Source organism: Hemitrygon akajei, unplaced genomic scaffold (assembly GCF_048418815.1).
Source record: "Hemitrygon akajei unplaced genomic scaffold, sHemAka1.3 Scf000080, whole genome shotgun sequence".
NCBI classification, from domain to species: domain Eukaryota; kingdom Metazoa; phylum Chordata; class Chondrichthyes; order Myliobatiformes; family Dasyatidae; genus Hemitrygon; species Hemitrygon akajei.
This window is the reverse complement of record NW_027331966.1, coordinates 3,869,778-3,890,250: the sequence shown is the minus strand read 5'-3', so window position 1 is coordinate 3,890,250 and position 20,473 is coordinate 3,869,778. Positions and strand designations below refer to the sequence as shown.

Sequence of the window (20,473 nt, the reverse complement as noted above, 5' to 3'; positions counted from 1 at the left end):
AGAATATTAACCTCCAGTCCCATGAAAGTTGAATGTGCAGCAGAAGAAACTCCTGTCATGCCCAGTGACCAGGGTGCAGAACTGGGTGTGGTGAGCAGCAGCAATAATTGCAGAGTTCAGCATCGACAGTCACTCTCGAAAGTGCATTCAGCAATGGTGATGGACAAATATCCAGCACGCAGCTTACTGAAGCTTTAACCCCAGTGTGAACCCGGCAGTGTGTCACAGGATTCACTGCTCATGTAACGGCCTCTCTGTAATGTTTCACTGCTGAGGTAATGGCTTCTCTGGAGCAGCAATGTTTAGGTTACGACCAGAGATAACAGGGTTTTGGAGTGCGGGGCTATCCAATGACAGAAGTATTCTTTCTTTTGAGTCTGGAAGAGATATTACAGCGGTCTTTTGCCGGGGAGAGATGAGAAGATTCAAATGGAGAGAGTGGGCCCTTTTTCTTTTTTAAAAAAAAAATTCTTTACTAATGCTATGGTCAAAGTAAGAATTATAAAGCTCAATCGTTTAATCACATATTGTGTACTGTCTGCTATTTCGGGGTACTGATTTGTAACAGGGGACACATCAAGCAGCATCCACCCAAACGATACTGTGAAGCCTCAGTATCCCGAAGAATTTTCACTGGTACCGGGGTTAACCCTTCATTTACTAATAGAAATCTATCTGACATAAAATGATCGAACCCCTTCTTAACTCGGTCAGACCTCTCAGTCCTTAACTGAGCCTCAACAGAATGTTCAGAACCCTGTGGGTTTATAGGTGATTCAACATACTGACCACGGGTATTTGGGACTGCCTCCTATTCCTTTTTCTTCTTCAGGACGGAACAATTAGCCATCATATGAGCAGCTTTCTTAGAATAGTAACAAGTAAGACCAGAATATTTCTCCTTCAACTGTTTCCCTTCATTTTTACTCTTGTCACTAGTCCCAGCTTTAATTTCTGGTTTACCCTGGTTATCCCTGCTACTCTTTTGGAAACTCTTATTTGGGATAAACTTAACCTTATGAGTTAAAGCAAACTCATCTGCTAATCTAGCAGACTCCTGTAAAGTGGCAGCATCCTTTTCATCTAAATACGTCTTTATGTCATCAGGGATGCAACTTTTGAATTCTTCAATTAAAGCCAACTCTTTCAAGCTGTTAAAATCGTCATTCACATTTTTACATGTGCACCAGTGGGTAATACACATAAACTTCTCATAAGCAAATTCCATAAAAGTCTGGTTGATAGATTTCCTCAAATTTCTAAACTTCTGCCTGTATGCTTCTGGAACCAACTCGTAAGCTTTGAGCACAGCCTGTTTCACTATGTCATAATTAGCTAATTCATCAACTGTCAAAGCAGAATAGGCTTGCTGAGCCTTCCCCTTAATCACACTTTGTAAGAGAATAGGCCATTTTATTTTTTGATTTGTTAAGAGGAGTTGTGGTTTCTTGATTATATTTATAACAGCATAACATTCTACTTCAAGTCAAGTCTAATCACTAATATTGTCATTTCGACCATAACTGCTGGCACAGTACCTAGTAAAAATGAGACAACGTTTTTCAGGACAATGGTGTTACATGACACAGTAAAAAAACTACCTATCTGATTTTCACAATATATACTTATTTGCCGTTTATATGTCTTTCGTATTATCTGTTTGCTAAAACCTCCGCTGACTTGTATTTTTTATTGGAAAATCAATAAAAAGATTGAAAAATGAATGAAATGAGAATAGGCCAACCCTCGTTTGGCCACTTTAAACTCTGAGCAACCTTCTCAAAATGCTGAAAGTATTTATCAACCTCTGCCTCGTCAAACGCAGGTACCAATTTAACTTTCCGACTGGCCTCAAACTTATCACCAGAATACCTTTCCTGCAATCTTTCTATCCTCTCCAGCTCGAGCAGCCTCTGTCTTTCTGCTTCCACGCTCTGTTTTTCTGCCTCTCTGGCCTCAAATTGCCTCTACCTTACCGTAGCTTAAATCTTTAGATTTTCTAACTTCTACGGGAGCTCAAGCTCACGAGGTTTACTTTCAGGAAACACCTCCAACTCCTCCACTTTAAACACTCCCTCGGATACATAATGTTCAGCTATTATCCTCTGCATCTGTGCCCTCCTCGTTGTCGATTTCACCTTAGCAAGTTTTAACCTTCTAGCAATACTCAACAACTCAATACTTCTGGCGTCATCTAATGCCTCAGAGGTTGGCGCTTCCACAATCCTATCAGCATCCGCTGCTGATTTTCCACACACAAATAAATCAAATGGGATTTCCCCAATGAAATCGATAATAAATCAATCAATACGCCCCAAATGAGTACATATTTCGGATGCAGGCCCCAATTTTATTACGAACCATATCACTTTAGAAACAAACAAGCGGCAATAGAGTTCACACTGGAGTCTGGTTTTTATGTAAAAACCACTATCTTTATTAGTATCTACTTATTATATAGAAACTTGAGCAAGATAAACAAAAGTTAACAGGGTAATGTGTATATGTGTGTATAAATTTAACTCCCAAACTATTGAGATTAGGGGAATCGAGGCTTGGTAATGTATGAAAGTTCAGTTCATTCATGGAATAGGTGATGAAAGAGATATTTGTAATCCAGGTTAAATGTCGAGAGAAGGCAATTATGTCGAATTCCATAGGTTCCACGGTGGTAAAACGAGAGAACAGTCGCTGTAGATTTTAACCGTCGTTCCAAATCCACATACAAATGATTACCGAAAGTGACTTGTCACAAGGCGTATTGTCTTCAAGTGTATTACCACACCACACCCAGACAAGGGGTAACGCATCAGTGGTCTTCACAGGATACCCCAAATCAGATCCACTCTCATGGATCAAACGAGATGACCACCACACATTCGATGTACTTTATGCCGAATCGATAATTAACCCACCCTTGTGGGCATAGGAAAGTCACAAATAGTGACCCTTGGCTACTAGTTCCTTTCTGTCGACTGTTCCATTTCCCCTCCTTCGTTTCTGCCTGACTCTGAGTGCCTGTGTCCTCGGTTAATACTAAACAAGCTGCGAACGACTTAAACAAGTTGCAAGTCAGACTCTCTCTCTCTCTCTTATAAAATAACAGTCCACAGCAAACGAAACCTAAGGATTCATAACAACGACCACTCCCTAGTGTGAACTGACTGTTGTGCCAGTAGTTGGGATGACTGAATGAATCCTTTCCCACATTCTTAGCAGCTGAACGGCTTCTCTCCAGTGTGAACTCGCAGATGACTCTGAAGGCTGGATGACTTAGTGAACCCCTTCCCACATTCTGAGCAGTTGAATGGCTTCTCATCAGTGTGAGCTCGATGATGAACCAGTAAGTTGGATGACTTAGTGAATCTCTTTCCACAGACGGAGCAGATGAACGGCTTCTCCCCAGTATGAACTCGCTGATGACTCAGTCGGGTGGATGAGTGAGTAAATCCCTTCCCACAGACCGAGCAGATGAACGGCTTCTCCCCAGTGTGAACTCGCTGATGACTCTGTAGGTGGGATAACCGAGTGAATCCCTTCCCACAGACTGAGCAGGTGAACGGCCTTTCCCCAGTGTGAACTCGCTGGTGAGTCTGTAGGTTGCATGACAGAGTGAATCTCTGCCCACATTCTGAGCAGGTGAACGGCTTCTCACCAGTGTGAGCTCGATGATGTACCAGTAAGTTGGATGACAGAGTGAATCTCTTCCCACAGACGGAGCAGGTGAACGGCTTATCCCCAGTGTGAACTCGCTGATGACTCTGTAGGTGGGATGACTGAGTGAATCTCTTCCCACATTCTGAGCAGGTGAACGGCCTCTCCCCAGTGTGAACTCGCTGATGACACAGTAGGTCGGATGAACGAGTGAATCTCTTCCCACATTCTGAGCAGGTGAACGGCTTCTCCCCAGTGTGAACTCGCTGATGACTCTGTAGGTTGGATGACTGAGCGAATCTCCTCCCGCAGTCCGAGCAGGTGAATGGCCTCTCCCCAGTGTGAACTCGCTGATGACTCAGTAGGTCGGATGAATGAGTGAATCTCTTCCCACATTCTGAGCAGGAGAACGGCTTATCCCCAGTGTGAACTCGTTGATGACTCTGTAGGTGGGATGACTGAGTGAATCCCTTCCCACATTCGGAACAGGTGAATGGCCTCTCCTCAGTGTGAACTCGCTGATGACTCAGTAGGTAGGATGAACGAGTGAATCGCTTCCCACATTCTGAGCAGGCGAACGGCCTCTCTCCAGTGTGAACTCGCAGATGACTCTGAAGGCTAGATGACTGTGTGAATCCCTTCCCACAGTCCGAGCAGTTGAATGGCCTCTCTCCAGTGTGAACTCGCTGGTGTCTCTGTAGATGGGATGAGTGAGTGAATCCCTTCCCACATTCTGAGCAGGTGAACGGCCTTTCCCCAGTGTGAATTCGCAGATGACTCTGAAGGCTAGATGACTGTGTGAATCCCTTCCCACAGTCCGAGCAGGTGAATGGCCTCTCCCCAGTGTGAACTCGCCGGTGTCCCTGAAGATGGGATGAGTGAGTGAATCCCTTCCCACATTCTGAGCAGGTGAACGGCTTCTCCCCAGTGTGAACTAGCTGATGACTCAGTAGGTGAGATATCTGTCTGAATCCCTTTCCACATTCTGAGCAGGTGAACGGCTTCTCCCCAGTGTGAACTCGCTGATGACTCTGTAGGTTGGATGACTGAGTGAATCTTTTCCCGCAGTCCGAGCAGGTGAATGGCTTCTTCCCAGTGTGAACTCGCTGATGACTCAGTAGGGTGGATGACCGAGTGAATCCTTTCCCACAGTCTAAGCAGGTGAATGGCCGCTCGCCAGCGTGAGTTGACTGATGTCTCAGTAGGGGAGTTAATTTAGTGAATCCCTTCCCACAGTCCGAGCAGGTGAACGGCTGCTCTCCAGAATGAACTCTCTGGAGAGCCATTATGTGAGATGACCGAGTAAATCCCTCCCCACAAATTCAGCAGATGACCTGCCTCTGCCCAATGGAAACTGACTGTTGTGTCCACAGGTGGGATAACCGACTGAATCTCCTCTCTCACAAAGAACAGGTGAACGTTCTTGCCCAGCGTGAATTTGCTGATGTAACTTCAATTGAGGTGACCGAGTGAATCCATTCCCAATGTCTGAGCAGGTGAACGGCCTTTCTCCTGTGGAAAATGACCGGCTTGACAGTTGGCCAGATGACCTAGTGGATCCCTCCCCACAGTCTGAGCAGGAAGGACGGACGACTCCACTTTATAAATATCTAGATAGAGACAGCAAAATTGGCGTGCCGTTTTTGAGATTCCTGAAGACAAATTCCTTCTCGTTTTTAACCTGTAAAAAGATTTACAAAATCCATCAATGGGTGTAGTACAACATTTCAGATGAGATCACTTTAGTGACCAAGGTGTGATCTGACATCACACTCTGGCTTCTCCCAAAGACTGTGTCTCATCCAATTTACTATCTCGTCTTGAATGCTGAGTGACCGAACCTTCTGGATCAACCTCCCATATGAGACTTTGCAAAGTGCCTTCCTAACGTCCATGTAGACAACATCTACTGCCTTGCCTTCATCCACTTTCCTGATAACTTCCTCGAGAGACTCTATAAGATCGGCTAGACATGACCTACCATGCACAAAGCCATGCTGTCTATTTTTAATCAGTCCACATCTATCCAAATACTTTGATCCAGTTCCTGCATATACTTTCCTATAACTTTCCCAGTACTAATGTCAGACTCACCAATGTACAATTTGATAGATTATTTTTAGAGTCTTCCTTGAACAGCAGAACAACATTGGCTGCCCTCCAATCCTCCAGTCCCTCACCTGTCACTGAGGATGATTTAAATATCTGTGCTTGGGCCGCTACAATTTCTGCACTTGTCATCCGCAGAGTCACAGGGAACAACTTGTCAGGCCCTGGGGATTGATCCACACTAATTTGCCTTAAGACAGCAAACGCCTCCACCACTGTAATCTGTACAGGGTCCATGAAGCTTTACCTCACTTCTATAGACTCTGTGTCCATCTCCTGTGTAAATACGGATGAGGAAAAACTCTCCCACATCTATTTTGTCTCCTCATATGGATTACCATTCTGATCTTCGAGAGGATTAATTTTTCCCTTGCAATCTTTTTGCTCTTAACATATCTGCAGAATCCATTAGGATTCTCCTTCACCTTGTCTGCTGGGGCAACCTCATGCCTTCTTTTATTTCTTTCATAAGAGTTCACTTGAATTTCATGTAGTTCATAAGTGCCCCATTTATTCCTCTCTGCCTGTACATGGTCTGAACGTCCTTTTTATTGATCTGGGAGAGGAAAGCCAAAGGGGTGATAGAGCTGCATGCTGGGAGGTGGGGTAGGTGGGGGTAAACTAAAGTTGCAGGGGGAATGGGAGTCTGAATAACACAAAGGAGAGTGGACAGGTTGTGCAGACAGTTATTGTTCAGTCCTCAGACAAGGTCAGGAATAAAAACGTTGAGCATGGTGCAGTGAATATGCTGAGCCCTGAATATTTCAATACAAGGAGCAGCGTAGGAAAGGTGGATGTGTTCAGGACATGGATCAACACCTGGAATAATGACACTAGGATCTGGCAACTGTAGACTGGGACAGGCTGCTTTATGGCAAAGGTGTGCTTGGTAAATGGGAGACCTTCAAAGTAAAATCTTGAAAGTACAAAGCGGGTATGTGCTTGTCAGAATAAAAGGTAAAGATAGAAACTGTAGGGAAAACATGGATTTCAAGAGATATTGAGACCCTGGTGAAGCACAAAATGAATGGAGTTGCATAACAGGGATGGGCAGGCAGTTTCGTATGGAGCATAAGAAATGCAAGAGAACACATAAGAAGTAAATCAGGATGTCTAAAAGAAGATGTCTAAAATGTGTGGGAGTCCCACACATTGATTGGGACTTCCATACTGTTAAAGGTCTAGATGGGTTAGAGTTTGTGAAATGTGTTCAGCAAAGTTTTCTAAATTAATATATAGATATACCAACTAGGGAGGATGTAATATTAGATCTCCTATTAGGAAGTGAGTTAGGGCAGGTGACGGAAGTGTGTGTAGGGGAACACTTTGTTTCCATTGTTCATAACGTCATTAGTTTCAACTTGATCATGGATAAAGATAGATCTGGTCCTCGGGATGAAGTTATAAACTGGAAAAAGAGCCAAATTTGAAGAAATGAGAAAGGATCTAAAACGCGTAGATTGGAACAAGTTATTCTCTGGCACGTATGTGATTGGTAATTGGGAGGCCTTCAAAGGAGAAATTTTGAGAGTGCAGATTTTTTTTTTTTGTTCCTGTTAGGGTTAAAGGCAAAACGAACAACTATAAGGAACCTTGGTTCTCGAGGGATATTGGAACTCTGATAAAGGAGAAGAGATATATGTATAACATTTACATGCAACAGGGAGGAAATAAGATGCTTGAGGAGTATAAAAAGAGTAAGAAAATACTTAAGAAAGAAATCAGGAGGGTTAAAAGAAGACATGAGGTTGCTTTGGCAGTCAGCGTGAAGTATAATCCTAAGAGCTTCTACAGGTATGTTAAGAACAAAGGGATAATAAGGGATAAAATTGGTCTCCTGAAGATCAGAGTCGTCGGCTATGTATGGAACCAAAAGAAATGGGAGAGATATTAAATGGGTTTTTTTTTTGCATCTGTATTTATTAAGGAAACTGGAATGGAGTCTATGGAAACAAGGCAAACAAGTCGGGAGGTCATGGAACATACAGATTGAAGAGGAGGAGGTGCTTGCTTTCTTGAGGTAAATCAGAGTAGATAAATCCCCTGGACCTGACAGGGTATTCACTCGGACTTTGAAGGAGACTGGTGTTGAATTTGTAGGGGCCCTGGCAGAAATATTTATAATGTCGATATCCACGGGTCAGGTGCCGGAGGTGCTCTTGTAGTTCCATTGTTTAAAAGTGGGTCAAAAATTAAGCCGGGAAATTATAGGCCGGTAAGTTTGACATCAGTAGTAGGTACATTATTGGAAGGAGTACTAAGAGATAGGGTCTACAAGTATTTGGATGGACAGGGACTTATTAGGAAAAGTCAGCATGGGTTTGTGCATGATAGGTCATGTTTAACCAATCTATTAGCGTTTTCTGAGGGAGTTACCAGGAAAGTGGATGAAGGGAAGGCAGTGGATGTTGTATACATGGACTTCAGTAAGGCTTTTGACAAGGTCCCACATGGGAGGTTAGTTAGGAAGATTCATTTGCTAGGTATACATGGAGAGATAGTATATTGGATTAGACATTGGCTCAATGGAAGAAGCCAGAGGGTGGTAGTGGAGGATTGATACGCTGAATTGGGGCCTGTGACTAGTGGTGTGCCACAGGGATCAGTGCTGGGTCCATTGTTCTTTTCCATCCATATCAATGATCTGGATGATAATGTGGCAAATTGGATCAACAAATATGCTGATGATACAAAGATTGGAGGTGTAGTTGACAGTGAGGAAGGTTTTCAAAGGTTGCAGACGTTTGCAGGAATGGGCTGCAAAAATGGCAGATGGAGTTTAATGCGGACAAGTGTGAGGTATTGCACTTCGGAAGGTCAAACCAAGGTAGAACATACAAGGTAAATGATAGGACACTGAGGAGTGCAGTAGAACAGAGAGATCTGGAAGTATAGATTCATAATTCCCTAAAAGTTGCGTCACAAGTAGATAGGGTTGTAAAGAGAGCTTCTGGTACATTGGCCTTTATGAATCAAAGTATTGAGTATAAGAGTTGGAATGTAATGGTGAGGTTGTATACGACATTGGTGAGACCGAATTTGGAGTATTGTGTGAAGGTTTGGTCACCTAATTACAGGAAGGATATTGATAAGGTTGAAAGAGTGCTGAGAACTTTTAGATGGATGTTGCCGGGACTTGAGAAACTGAGTTACAGAGAAAGGTTGAATAGGTTAGGACTTTATTCCCTGGAGCGTAGGAGAATGAGGGGTGATTTGATAGAGTAGTAAAAAATTATGGTGGGCATAGATAGAGTGAATGCAAGCAGGCTTTTTCCACTGAGGCTAGGGGTGAAAAAAAAACAGAGAAGTTTAAAGGGAACATGGCGGCGGTGGGGGTGCTTCTTCACACAGAGACTGCTGGGAGTGTGGAATGAGCTGCCAGATGAAGTGGTGAATGCAGGTTCACTTTTAACATTTAAGAAAAACTTGGGACAGGTATATGGATGAGAGGGGTATGGAGGGATAAGGTCCAGTTGCAGGTCAGTGGGACTAGGCAGAAAAATGATTCGGCACAGCCAAGAAAGGCCAAAAGGCCTGTTTCTGTGTTGTCGTGTTCTTTGGGTCTACGGATCTAGCCATCCAGCAGTATCTTAAAAAGACCCTATCGTTTCCACCTCCATCAGCGCCATCGACAGCCCATTCCACGCACACCATTTTCGTAAAAAAAAACTACCCCGACATCTCCTCTGTACCTACTTACAAGCTCCTTAAAACTATGCCCTCTCGTGCTAGCCATTTCAGCCTTGCGAAAAAGCCTCTAACTATCCACACGATCAATGCATCTCATTATCTTGTATTCCTCTATCAGGTCACCTCTCCTCCTCGGTCGCTCCAAGGAGAAAAGGTGGAGTTCACTCAACCTATTCTCATAAGGCCTGCACTCCAATCCAGGCAACATCCTTGTAAATCGCCTCTGCACCATTTCTATGGTTTCCACATCCTTCTTGTAGTGAGGCGACCAGAATTGAAAACAGTACTCCAAGTGGGGTCTGACTAGGGTCCTACATAGCTGCAACATTACCTCTCGGCGCTTAAACTGAATCCCATGACTGATGAAAGCTAATGCGTTGTATGTCTTCTTAACTACAGAGTCAACCTGCGTAACTTTTCTGAGTGCCTTATGGACTCGGACCCCAGGATCCTGCTGATCCTCATATAAAGAAGACCATTAATGAGGATCTGAAACCCAGAAATATCCCAGTTACAAAAGGCACTTGGCATTTCAGTATTGTTGATGTATGTACAGTATGGGATGAGGTGGAGAGCGCAGGGTGTGACGATTGGGAGGGAGAGAGAGGGAGAGAGGGAGGGAGGGAGAGGGGAACCGGGGAGTGTTGAGAGAGAGTGAGAGAGAGCGAAGAGGGGGAACACTTAGGACGAGCGGTGCATTTAGAGGGTGAGAGAGAGGGTAAGACAGTGTGGGATACGGGTGTCAGCAGGGAGATTGCTTGGGAGAGTGAGGGGGAGAGTGTGGGACACTGGGAGAGAGATAGCGAGGGAGAGGGTTAGAAATGGAGAAGGTTACAAAGAGGCAGAGGTGAGTGAGTGAGAGAGACGAGTTTGAGTGAGGTGAGAGGGTACATGAGAGAGGAGGAGATGGAGAGGGGAAGACAGAAGGCAACTGAGATTGGGATAGGGATGACAGGTGATGGGGTAGGGACAGGGATTGTGGGATGGGAGAGAGAATGGAAGAGTAAGAGAAAGATGGATAGAGGCGAGAGAGTGTGAGAGAAATTAAAAGAGGCATGAGAGAGTGAAGAAATGAAGAGAGACGAGAGAGGAGTACGATTTGTTAATAGTGTAGAGACAGTGGTGAGACTAGAAAGCGAGGAAAGGGTGATAGAGAGTGGGAGACTGGTCGAATAGGGGTGTAACAGAGTGTTAGAGAAGGGTGACAGGGAGAAAGGTGAAGAACCAAGGACTATTGTGAGGGGCGATGATGAAGCGATCAGGGAGAGGCAAGATGGTGAGGGCGAGAGGGAGAAAGAAGTAAGGGCTGGGGTAGAGGGCTGGATGATGAAGAGGGACTGGGAGGAGGGAGTGGTGAGGGAGAGGTGGTAAGTAGCCAGGGGTGAGAGAGAAAGGCGAGTAGATGGTATGTCTGATTAGAATTGTTAGACTAAATATTTATTCAGTCCCTAGTTGCAGGGTCGTTAATCACGTATGTTCGCAAGTCACCAAACAAATCCACCATGCGATTACATTTCCAAGCCGGGAGTTTGACCGTGTACGGTTCGGGTCTCCATTTCGGACAGCGGGGAGTTTTATCTAGTACAGTTCCGGTCTCCATTTCCAACAGCGGGGAGTTTGACTGCGTACGGTTCCAGTCTCCATTTCCAACAGCGGGGAGTTTGACCGCGTACGGTTCCGGTCTCCATTTCCGACAGCGGGGAGTTTGACCACGTATGTTTCTGGTCTCCATTTCCGACAGCGGGGAGTTTGACCACGTATGGTTCCCGTCTCCATTTCCGACAGCGGGGAGTTTGACCGAGTACGGTTCCGGTCTCCATTTCGGACAGCGGGGAGTCTGACCACGTACGGTTCTGATTACCATTTCGGACAGCGGGGAGTATGACCGCGTATGGTTCCGGTCTACATTTCCAACAGCGGGGAGTTTGACTGCGTACGGTTCCAGTCTCCATTTCCAACAGCGGGGAGTTTGACCGCGTACGGTTCCGGTCTCCATTTCCGACATCGGGGAGTGTGACCACGTACGGTTCCCGTCTCCATTTCCGACAGCGGGGAGTTTGACCACGTACGGTTCCAGTCTCCATTTCCAACAGCGGGGAGTTTGACCGCGTACGGTTCCGGTCTCCATTTCCGACAGCGGGGAGTTTGACCACGTATGTTTCTGGTCTCCATTTCCGACAGCGGGGAGTTTGACCACGTATGGTTCCCGTCTCCATTTCCGACAGCGGGGAGTTTGACCGAGTACGGTTCCGGTCTCCATTTCGGACAGCGGGGAGTCTGACCACGTACGGTTCTGATTACCATTTCGGACAGCGGGGAGTATGACCGCGTATGGTTCCGGTCTACATTTCCAACAGCGGGGAGTTTGACTGCGTACGGTTCCAGTCTCCATTTCCAACAGCGGGGAGTTTGACCGCGTACGGTTCCGGTCTCCATTTCCGACAGCGGGGAGTGTGACCACGTATGGTTCCCGTCTCCATTTCCGACAGCGGGGAGTTTGACCACGTACGGTTCCGGTCTCCATTTTGGGCAGCGGATCGTTTGACCGCGTACGGTTCGGGTCTCCATTTACGACAGCGGGGAGTTTGACCGCGTACGGTTCCGGTCTCCATTTCCGACAGCGGGGAGTTTGACCACGTATGTTTCTGGTCTCCATTTCCGACAGCGGGGAGTTTGACCACGTATGGTTCCCGTCTCCATTTCCGACAGCGGGGAGTTTGACCGAGTACGGTTCCGGTCTCCATTTCGGACATCGGGGAGTCTGACCACGTACGGTTCTGATTACCATTTCGGACAGCGGGGAGTATGACCGCGTATGGTTCCGGTCTACATTTCCAACAGCGGGGAGTTTGACTGCGTACGGTTCCAGTCTCCATTTCCAACAGCGGGGAGTTTGACCGCGTACGGTTCCGGTCTCCATTTCCGACAGCGGGGAGTGTGACCACGTATGGTTCCCGTCTCCATTTCCGACAGCGGGGAGTTTGACCACGTACGGTTCCGGTCTCCATTTTGGGCAGCGGATCGTTTGACCGCGTACGGTTCGGGTCTCCATTTACGACAGCGGGGAGATTGACCGCGTACGGTTCGGGTCTCCATTTACGACAGCGGGGAGTTTGACCGCGTACGGTTCCGGTCTCCATTTCGGGCAGCGGGGAGTTTAACCGCGTATGGTTCCGGTCTCCATTTTGGACAGCGGAGAGTTTGACCGCGTATGGTTCGGGTCTCCATTTACGACAGCGGGGAGTTTGACCGCGTACGGTTCCGGTCTCCATTTCCGACAGCGGAAAGTTTGACCGCATACGGTTCGGGTCCCCTTCTCGGACAGCGGGGAGTTTTAAAGCGTACGGTTCCGGTCTCCATTTCCGACAGCGGAAAGTTTGACCGCATACGGTTCGGGTCCCCTTCTCGGACAGCGGGGAGTTTGACCGCGTATGTTTCCGGTCTCCATTTCGGACAGCGGGGCATTTGACCACGTATGGTTCTGTTCTCCATTTCCGACAGCCGGGAGTTTTACCGCGTACAGTTCGGGTCTCCATTTCCGACAGCGGGGAGTTTGACCACGTACGGTTCCGGTCTCCATTTCAGACAGCGGGGAGTTGACCACTTACAGTTCCGGTCTCCATTTCGGACAGCGGGGAGTTTGACCATGTACTGTTTGGGTCTCCATTTCGGACAGAGGGGAGTTTGACCACATACGGTTCAGGTCTCCATTTCCAACAGCGGGGAGTTTGACCGCGTACGGTTCTGGTCTCCATTTTCGACAGCGGGGTGTTTGACCACTTACGGTTCCGGTGTCCATTTTGGACAGCGGGGAGTAGTTTGACCCCATACGGTTCCGGTCTCCATTTCTGACAGCGGGGAGTTTGACCGTATGAGGGGAGCTACTGCAAGTCGCAGCACGATATCAACCGCAGCTAATGCTGGGGTGTTTCCTGTTCAGATGATGTGAGGAAGGGGCTGATCTCTGGTTTGTGTAAATAGATGGCCGGTGGCAGTGGGAAAGGGTCGGGACCTTGCCGGACAGCTGGAGGCTCCGCGCTCTCCAGTCTTGCATCCCTGGATTTAGTTTTGCATTAAGTCAGGATTGCGGGATCAGTTTGCTCTGGTTCTCCAAACTAGGAGGGTTGATGTGGGTGAAGGGGGACTGTCTATGTGTCGGTGTGGGGTGAATGGTCAGAAGGGTGTGGGGCCACTGGTGGGATGGAGGGTGGTTGGGGTACTGTGGGTGATCGGAAGTAACATGACCTGGGTGGATGGGCAAGGGGTAAATTACATTGTCAACGAGGGCGGATCTGGTCCAATGAACCAGACAGCTCAGCTCGCGTGTCCTTTCAGGAGGCCACAATTCTCTTATCATCTTAATCACTGACTAATCTTCCTGTTAATATTGAGTTTGTTACAGAGCCCCAGGGTCTGCAAACAGATGGAAGCAGAGGGTAAGAGGCTGTTTCTTGAGCTCGAGTCCTGAGCTTAGTGACATTTCCTGGGGCTATGCCCATTGCTACTCGTCATCTATGTCATTAACTTAGCTGAGAAAGTGCAGGCTATGGGTAGAGAGTTTGCAGCAAGTTCAAACAATTACTCTTTTTGAAAGACAGTCAGTATAAACATTCCCCTCTCTTTCCCTCTCCCCACTCAGAACTGACCAAAAGTTACTTCAGGAGATGCAAGATCTGGAACTGAGTAAACACTGTGAGGGAGAGGGACTGGTTTTAAATGGCTGTGCTGCTCGAAGCATATTACCAGACCTGGAGTGATTGGAACTGGGTCTGACAGAGGCATAACCGTTACTTCTGGGCACATTCAGTCTCACTCTAACTATTTCCTACTTTCCTTTGTACAGGTATGAAATGTCTGATGTGTTTGAGTAAATGAGACTCACCAAACTTTCTCCCGACTGAATCCTGGAATCTCCGATTCAGATGAGTCCTCTCCAGTTGATGCTCTTAATCCTCGGGCTGGTTCACTTGTTGCTGTTCCCGCATCTTCATCTGTGGTTTGCTTCCAGTTGGGGTTTTTCTTCCAATAAACCTCTCACCTCAGGTCTGACTTTAACATGAAATATAATGAAGCTCATTAGCAATAAAAAGGAGAACCAAACATTTCTACTAAATGTTACTAAGAACAAAACTGACTGATATTTAAACTTTTAAGGCAGATATAATGATCTCAGTGAACAACCTTCTATTGACCTTCACACGTCACAAAATGATATGGGATAAGAAGGTGCCATCATTCAGTCATGTTAAGACATAAGACACAGGAACAGAATTATTTGATTCGATCCATCTGGTCTCCCCACCACTGAAACATGGCTGAGATTAATTTTAACACCATATTCCTGCCTTCCTTCTGTAACCCTGAACTGACTTAGCAATCATGGATATATTAATCTATGTCATAAATACACTCTATGACGGCCTCAACCTACCTCTGCGGCAACAAATTCTACAGATCAGACATCTTGGCGACATTCTTTTTCTTATCTCAGTTTTAAAGGGAAGCATTTTTATTCTGAGATTGTGCTGTAAGATTACAGACACTCCGTCTAATGGAAACATCCTCTCTATGTCCACTGTATCCAGGCTTTTCAGCATTCGGTAGGTTTACTTAACCACACTTCCCCCCGCCCCCCACCACCACCATCGACCCTCTGAACTCCATTGAGCACAGGTCCGGAAACATCAAATGCTCCTCATACATAAAGCTGATCATCCCTGAGATTATTCTTGTAAATCTTCTTAGCAATAACTGCACTGAACACATTTCCTGGAATAACAGACAAATTGGTACCAGGATAATTGACAGGGAAAAGTTGTGCTTTCTTTACTGTTCTCCTATCACAGAACGAGTCATTTCCATTTCCAGGTTAAATCAGGTCCATTTCGGAAAATATAAACCAGTCTAGGGTGAATGTAATAAAAAGAAGCTGGAATTACCAGAAACTCTCAGCAGGTAAGGAACAACTGGGGGGAGAGGAACAAACTTTACAATTCAGATTAATAACGTTTCATCAGAATGACTTCAAACGTTTACAGTTTTTAGTGCAGACCTCCAGCAACGTGAAATTCTGCCTGATTTCCACCGGGTGACAGGCAGATGACAGTGAAGGGGGGGGGGGATTTCCAAACACAGTTTTAACACCAAAACTCACGAGTCTATTTCTACTGTTGCAAATACGGATCAGCACATTCACTCATAGCCTCTCCCTGTGAGGATGGACTGGTAACCCATCTTCTCCTCGGCAGCAGTCTTAGCTTCCAAAGGAGCTCCAGAAAAAAAAATCTGATTCCAGACCACGAATATTCTCTCAACACCTCATAAGCCCGAGCAGCTCGTTCCACGGGTCCTTTTTACCTGGATCAAAAACTGTAATATCTAGTTCCCAGCCTCACAGGGTCAAACAGCTGAACCTGTCATTTAACAACCCTGAGAGTCTCACACATCGTCCCCCCTCCCATCTGACAATCCCGGATTTCCACACAACCAATGTACAGCTGCTCGAAATTACTGCTTTATTGCAGAAGGACGACTATCCAGCCCCATCTGTAGAAGCAAAATCCAATGTCAAAGCTAAATCATCAACAGTTCCATATGCCTGGAATACCGATCACAGGATTATAGCCCAAGCATCAACTCTCCCAGTACTCTTTGCTGCCAGTAAAATGCCGCAGTGTGTCAGCCAGTCACCTCCACACCAATGCACAACAGAACTGGGACCTGATGACTCTCCGGCATTCCAGCTAACAATAACCGACTCTGGAAATGACTCACTGAGGCCAAAGGTACAAAAGAACACTTCACAATGAAGACAACGGTTGGAGGAAAGATTGCTGATGTATTACATTGAGGTGTGGGATACAGGTTGGACAGAGGTTGACCCAGATAGTTGATGTAGGGCGGGGTGTAGGTTAGGAGACTGGACAGAGGTTGAACAACATGGGCAGGGATGAGCAGATGGAACCAGGTGGGTGAAGGAATCAAGGACAATCACTGATGGTCCTCCAGCAATACACAGATACTGAATTAATAGTATATACTGCTGCATAAAAGATTCTAAAATGACAAAGTTAGAGCAAACAATAAGAACTTTGCCAGATATACTTTGACGCTCACCATATCAACACACCATAGAAAATTCCCCATCCAGATACTTCACACTTTGCATGGTAACTCCTCTGCCCGTGACTGTGAGGAACTGCAGAGACTTTTTGAGACAGTTCAGCACATCACAGAAATCATTCTGCCCCCTAGACTTCCGAGTCCCTCGGTAAAGCAGGCATTTAAATCAAAGATGCCCACAACCTGGGACGTTCACCTTTCTCACCCACCCCATTCCGGGAGAAGACACAACAGCCATAAAGCTCCAGGACAAATGCGAGGAGCCTCAGGAAGCGAGGAGAGTTCGGGGAAGTTAACGGCATTCAGGGGCCAGCATCAGATTTCCCGAACACAACACGGAGAAAGCATCACCACCCATCCGGGAACTTGCAACACACCACGTGATCTTGCGTCACAAAGCGGAGGGCGGAGCAGATCTGCGGCACACAGCCTCACATGACCTGTTGGCGGGAGTACCATTTCGATTCTGCGGAAACAGACGGCCTGGGCTCCTGGTTTGGATCATTCAATGCAGATTAAGTGAAGTAGACACAATTTTGACCAGGACATATCACTGGGTACTAAATGAGTAATTGGCCCACAGTTCGGGGCTCACGACCAACATCAGATCTCCCCGCTCGGGATCGGTCTCAATACTCACCGATGGGAAAGTGATATCTTCGGCCCGCAGAGAGTGATCCCGATCCCGGCTCCTCCCAATGGCCACACACTTTAATTCCATGTCCCATTCCCATTCTGATATGTCTATCCATGGCCTCCTCTACTGTAAAGATGAATCCACACTCAGGTTGGAGGAACAACACCTTATATAACGGCTGGGTAGCCTCCAAACTGATGGCATGAACATTGATCTCTCTAACTTCTGTTAATGCCCCTCCTCCCCTTCTTACCACATCACTGACATACTTAGTTGTGTGTTCATTTTTTCTCTCTCTGCCCATCACCCTGTCTGTTCCCCATCTCCTTCTGGTGCTCCCCCTCCCCCTTTCTTTCTCCTGAGCCCTCCCGTCCCATGATCCTTTCCCTTCTCCTGCTCTGTATCACTTTCGTCAATCACCTTTCCAGCCCTTGGCTTCATCCCATCCCCTCCGGCCTTCTATCATTTCGCATCCCCCCCCCCCCTCACTACTTTCAAATATCTTAGTATCTCTCCTTTCAATTAGTCCTGAAGAAGGGTCTAGGCCCGAATCGTCGACAGTGCTTCTCCTTATAGATGTTGCCTGGCCTGTTGTGTTCTACCAGCATTTTGTGTGTAATTTCCAACATCTGCAGATTACCTCGTGTTTGCTCTTGGAAATGTTGAATTTGGTTCCTCGGTCTAATAGTTGACTCACTTTGGGGACAACTGGGCTCCAAGCACCGGTCCCTACAACACCCACTGGGACATCCCTCAGTGAACAAATCTGTAATTGTCCCTCACACGTAATAAAACCTGATATGGTAAGAGTCATCGTCCAGTCATGGAAAGACACAAGACAGAGGAACAGAATTAGGAAATTCGGTCCATCGAGTCTGCTCCACCACTCAACCATGGCTGATAAATATTTCAACACCATATTCCCTCCTTTTCCATTTTGTAACGTTTAAGCTAAGATTGTAATGGCTGCCTTTACACTTCCTTGTGCTGCATTCAACAAATTCTCTGGATTTTCTGGTAACAAAAAAAAGCGATTTTAGAAATAACTCAGTAAGGCAAAATACATCACAATGAAGACAACGGCAGGAGAAAGATTGTTGATGAAAAATCATTGGTGAAATACAGACTGGACAGAGGTTGAACAGGATGGTTGATATATATCATTGAGGTGGTGGGATACAGGCTGGACAGAGGTTGAACAAGATCGTTCATATATACCATTGAGGTGCAGGGAATCAGACTGTATAGAGATTGAACAAGATGGTTGATATATATCATTGAGGTGGAGGGATACAGACTGGACAAAGGTTGAACAAGATGGTTGATGTATATCATTGTGTTAGTAGGATGCAGTCTGTACAGAGGTTGAACAAGATGTTTGATATATACCATTGAGGTGATGGGATGCAGACTGGACAGAGGTTGAACAAGATGGTTGATATTTCACATTGAGATGGTGAGATAAAGGCTGGACAGAGGTTGACCAAGATGGTTGATATATATCATTGAGGTGGTGGAATACAGGCCGGACAGAGGTTGTACAAGATGGTTGATATATATCATTGAGGTGGTGGCTTACAGGCCGGACGGAGGTTGAACAAGATGGGCAGGGGATGAGCAAATGGACCCAGATGGGACAATGGGATCAAGGGCGATCTCTGATGTTCCTCCCGCAATACACAGACCCTGAAATAATAGTACGCACGAGTAGATAACAGATTCCAATATAACAAAGCCAGAACAAACAAGAAGAAATTCGGTATATGCCCTTTTCTACTCTACACACTTTATCAATGCACCGCAGAAAGTATCCCATCCCGATTCTTCATATATTCGTATGGCCACTGCTCTTCCTTTAACTGAATGAAATAGCGCAGAACTGTGGACACAGCTGAGCACATCATAGAAACCAACCTCCCATCCATGGACTCTGTCTACACTTCTCACTACCACAGTAAAGCAAACAACATAATGAAAGATCCCTATAACCCTGAACATTCTCATTTCTAATGCCCCATACGGGCGAAGATAAAATAAAACAGAAACATGCCACCGGGCTCAAGGACGGTGTCCATTCTGCTGTTAGAAGCGAACAGCGTGACGAGTGGACTCCTGACCTCACAGTCTAAATCGATGTGACCTTGCACCACATATCTACCTGCGCTGCACTTTCTCTGTAACCAGAATGATTTGTTTTACCTCAATGTACTGCTGCAATGTATTGATCTGTGTGGAGAATACCGGAGACTCGATTTTCACTCAACCTCTGTACATGGAAAACAAAATAAAGATTCCCCATTTCATCGTGTGGAATTATTAAACAGCCTGGGTTGCTCCTTTGGAAATTCCGGAGTGTGCACAATTCAGAGAAACTCGGGTAAATGAAAAAAATAGTTAATTCTCGCATTAATAGGGCCAGATGACGGGAAAAGCTGTCAGTATTTTGACAAGTCGTAGTCATGGAAAGAAGATGGAAATAAACTTCCCAGCACCACGGGAGGACGTGAGAGATCTGGATCTCACTGTCCTGTCTGAACGGGGGAAAGATGAATTCCTCATACACGTGGAGCAGTGTCCCGAGGGTGCGATTACTCTGTTTAACGCTCGAGTCTGCAAGAACACAACGGGCCGAACGGCCGCTTCCAGTGTGCTGGAAATATGTAAAACAATTATCGACCCCAGGCGTCGATCCAGGTGAAGTTTGGATCCGATACCGGGCCGGGTGATGGAGGTAAAGTTCCCCAGGTACATCTTAATGGATGGGTTCAGTCTCGGCATCACCACCTCATCCCGCTCCTGGGACCAGAACACCAGGGGCTGAGCGGCGGATCACCTCAGGCGGTTCGGTGTAAAGGTCCCATAACCCGGACCGAGCACGACAGGTTGTGTCCAGGAAGCGGGACGAGGCCGCCAGTTCAGGGAAGTTAACGGGACTCTCTGCCCAGCATCAGTTTCCCCTCCCCCGGGATCGGCTTCAGTACTCACCGATGTGAAATTGTCGGTCGCGTTCACCCCTAGTGACCGGCCTCAATACTCACCGATGAGAACGTGATCAATTTGCCCCGGAGACAGCGATCGGACCATCCGCTCCCAGCAGACGATCCGCTTCAACAGAGAACGGAAAGAAAACCCCGCCCATCCGGAGACTGTGAGAGCGGGGGCGGGGCCTCGGAAGCGAAAACCTCAGATGCTGCAGATCTGCGTTTGAAATGGGAGTGAGAATCTGGATCACGTGACGGGTGGAGGGTCTCCCACCTGAAC

At 46.5% G+C, this 20,473-nt stretch overlaps 1 protein-coding gene across 1 annotated transcript; it reads right to left on the bottom strand.

The window, feature by feature from the left end:
• Positions 1-2,473: 2,473 nt before the first annotated feature.
• Positions 2,474-20,319, bottom strand: LOC140722543 (uncharacterized). The gene is made up of 3 exons (XM_073037252.1): positions 20,251-20,319; positions 14,336-14,502; positions 2,474-5,335 (listed from the first exon to the last, which is right to left on the bottom strand). The coding sequence occupies exon 3, from the start codon at positions 4,938-4,940 to the stop codon at positions 3,213-3,215; it is 1,728 nt and encodes a 575-aa protein (XP_072893353.1). The 5' UTR covers positions 4,941-5,335; positions 14,336-14,502; positions 20,251-20,319; the 3' UTR covers positions 2,474-3,212.
• Positions 20,320-20,473: the final 154 nt, after the last annotated feature.

What these genes read in the sequence shown, in the direction of transcription:
- LOC140722543 (XM_073037252.1), bottom strand. Translation starts at nt 4,940, where the DNA reads ATGGCTCTCCAGAGAGTTCATTCTGGAGAGCAGCCGTTCACCTGCTCG.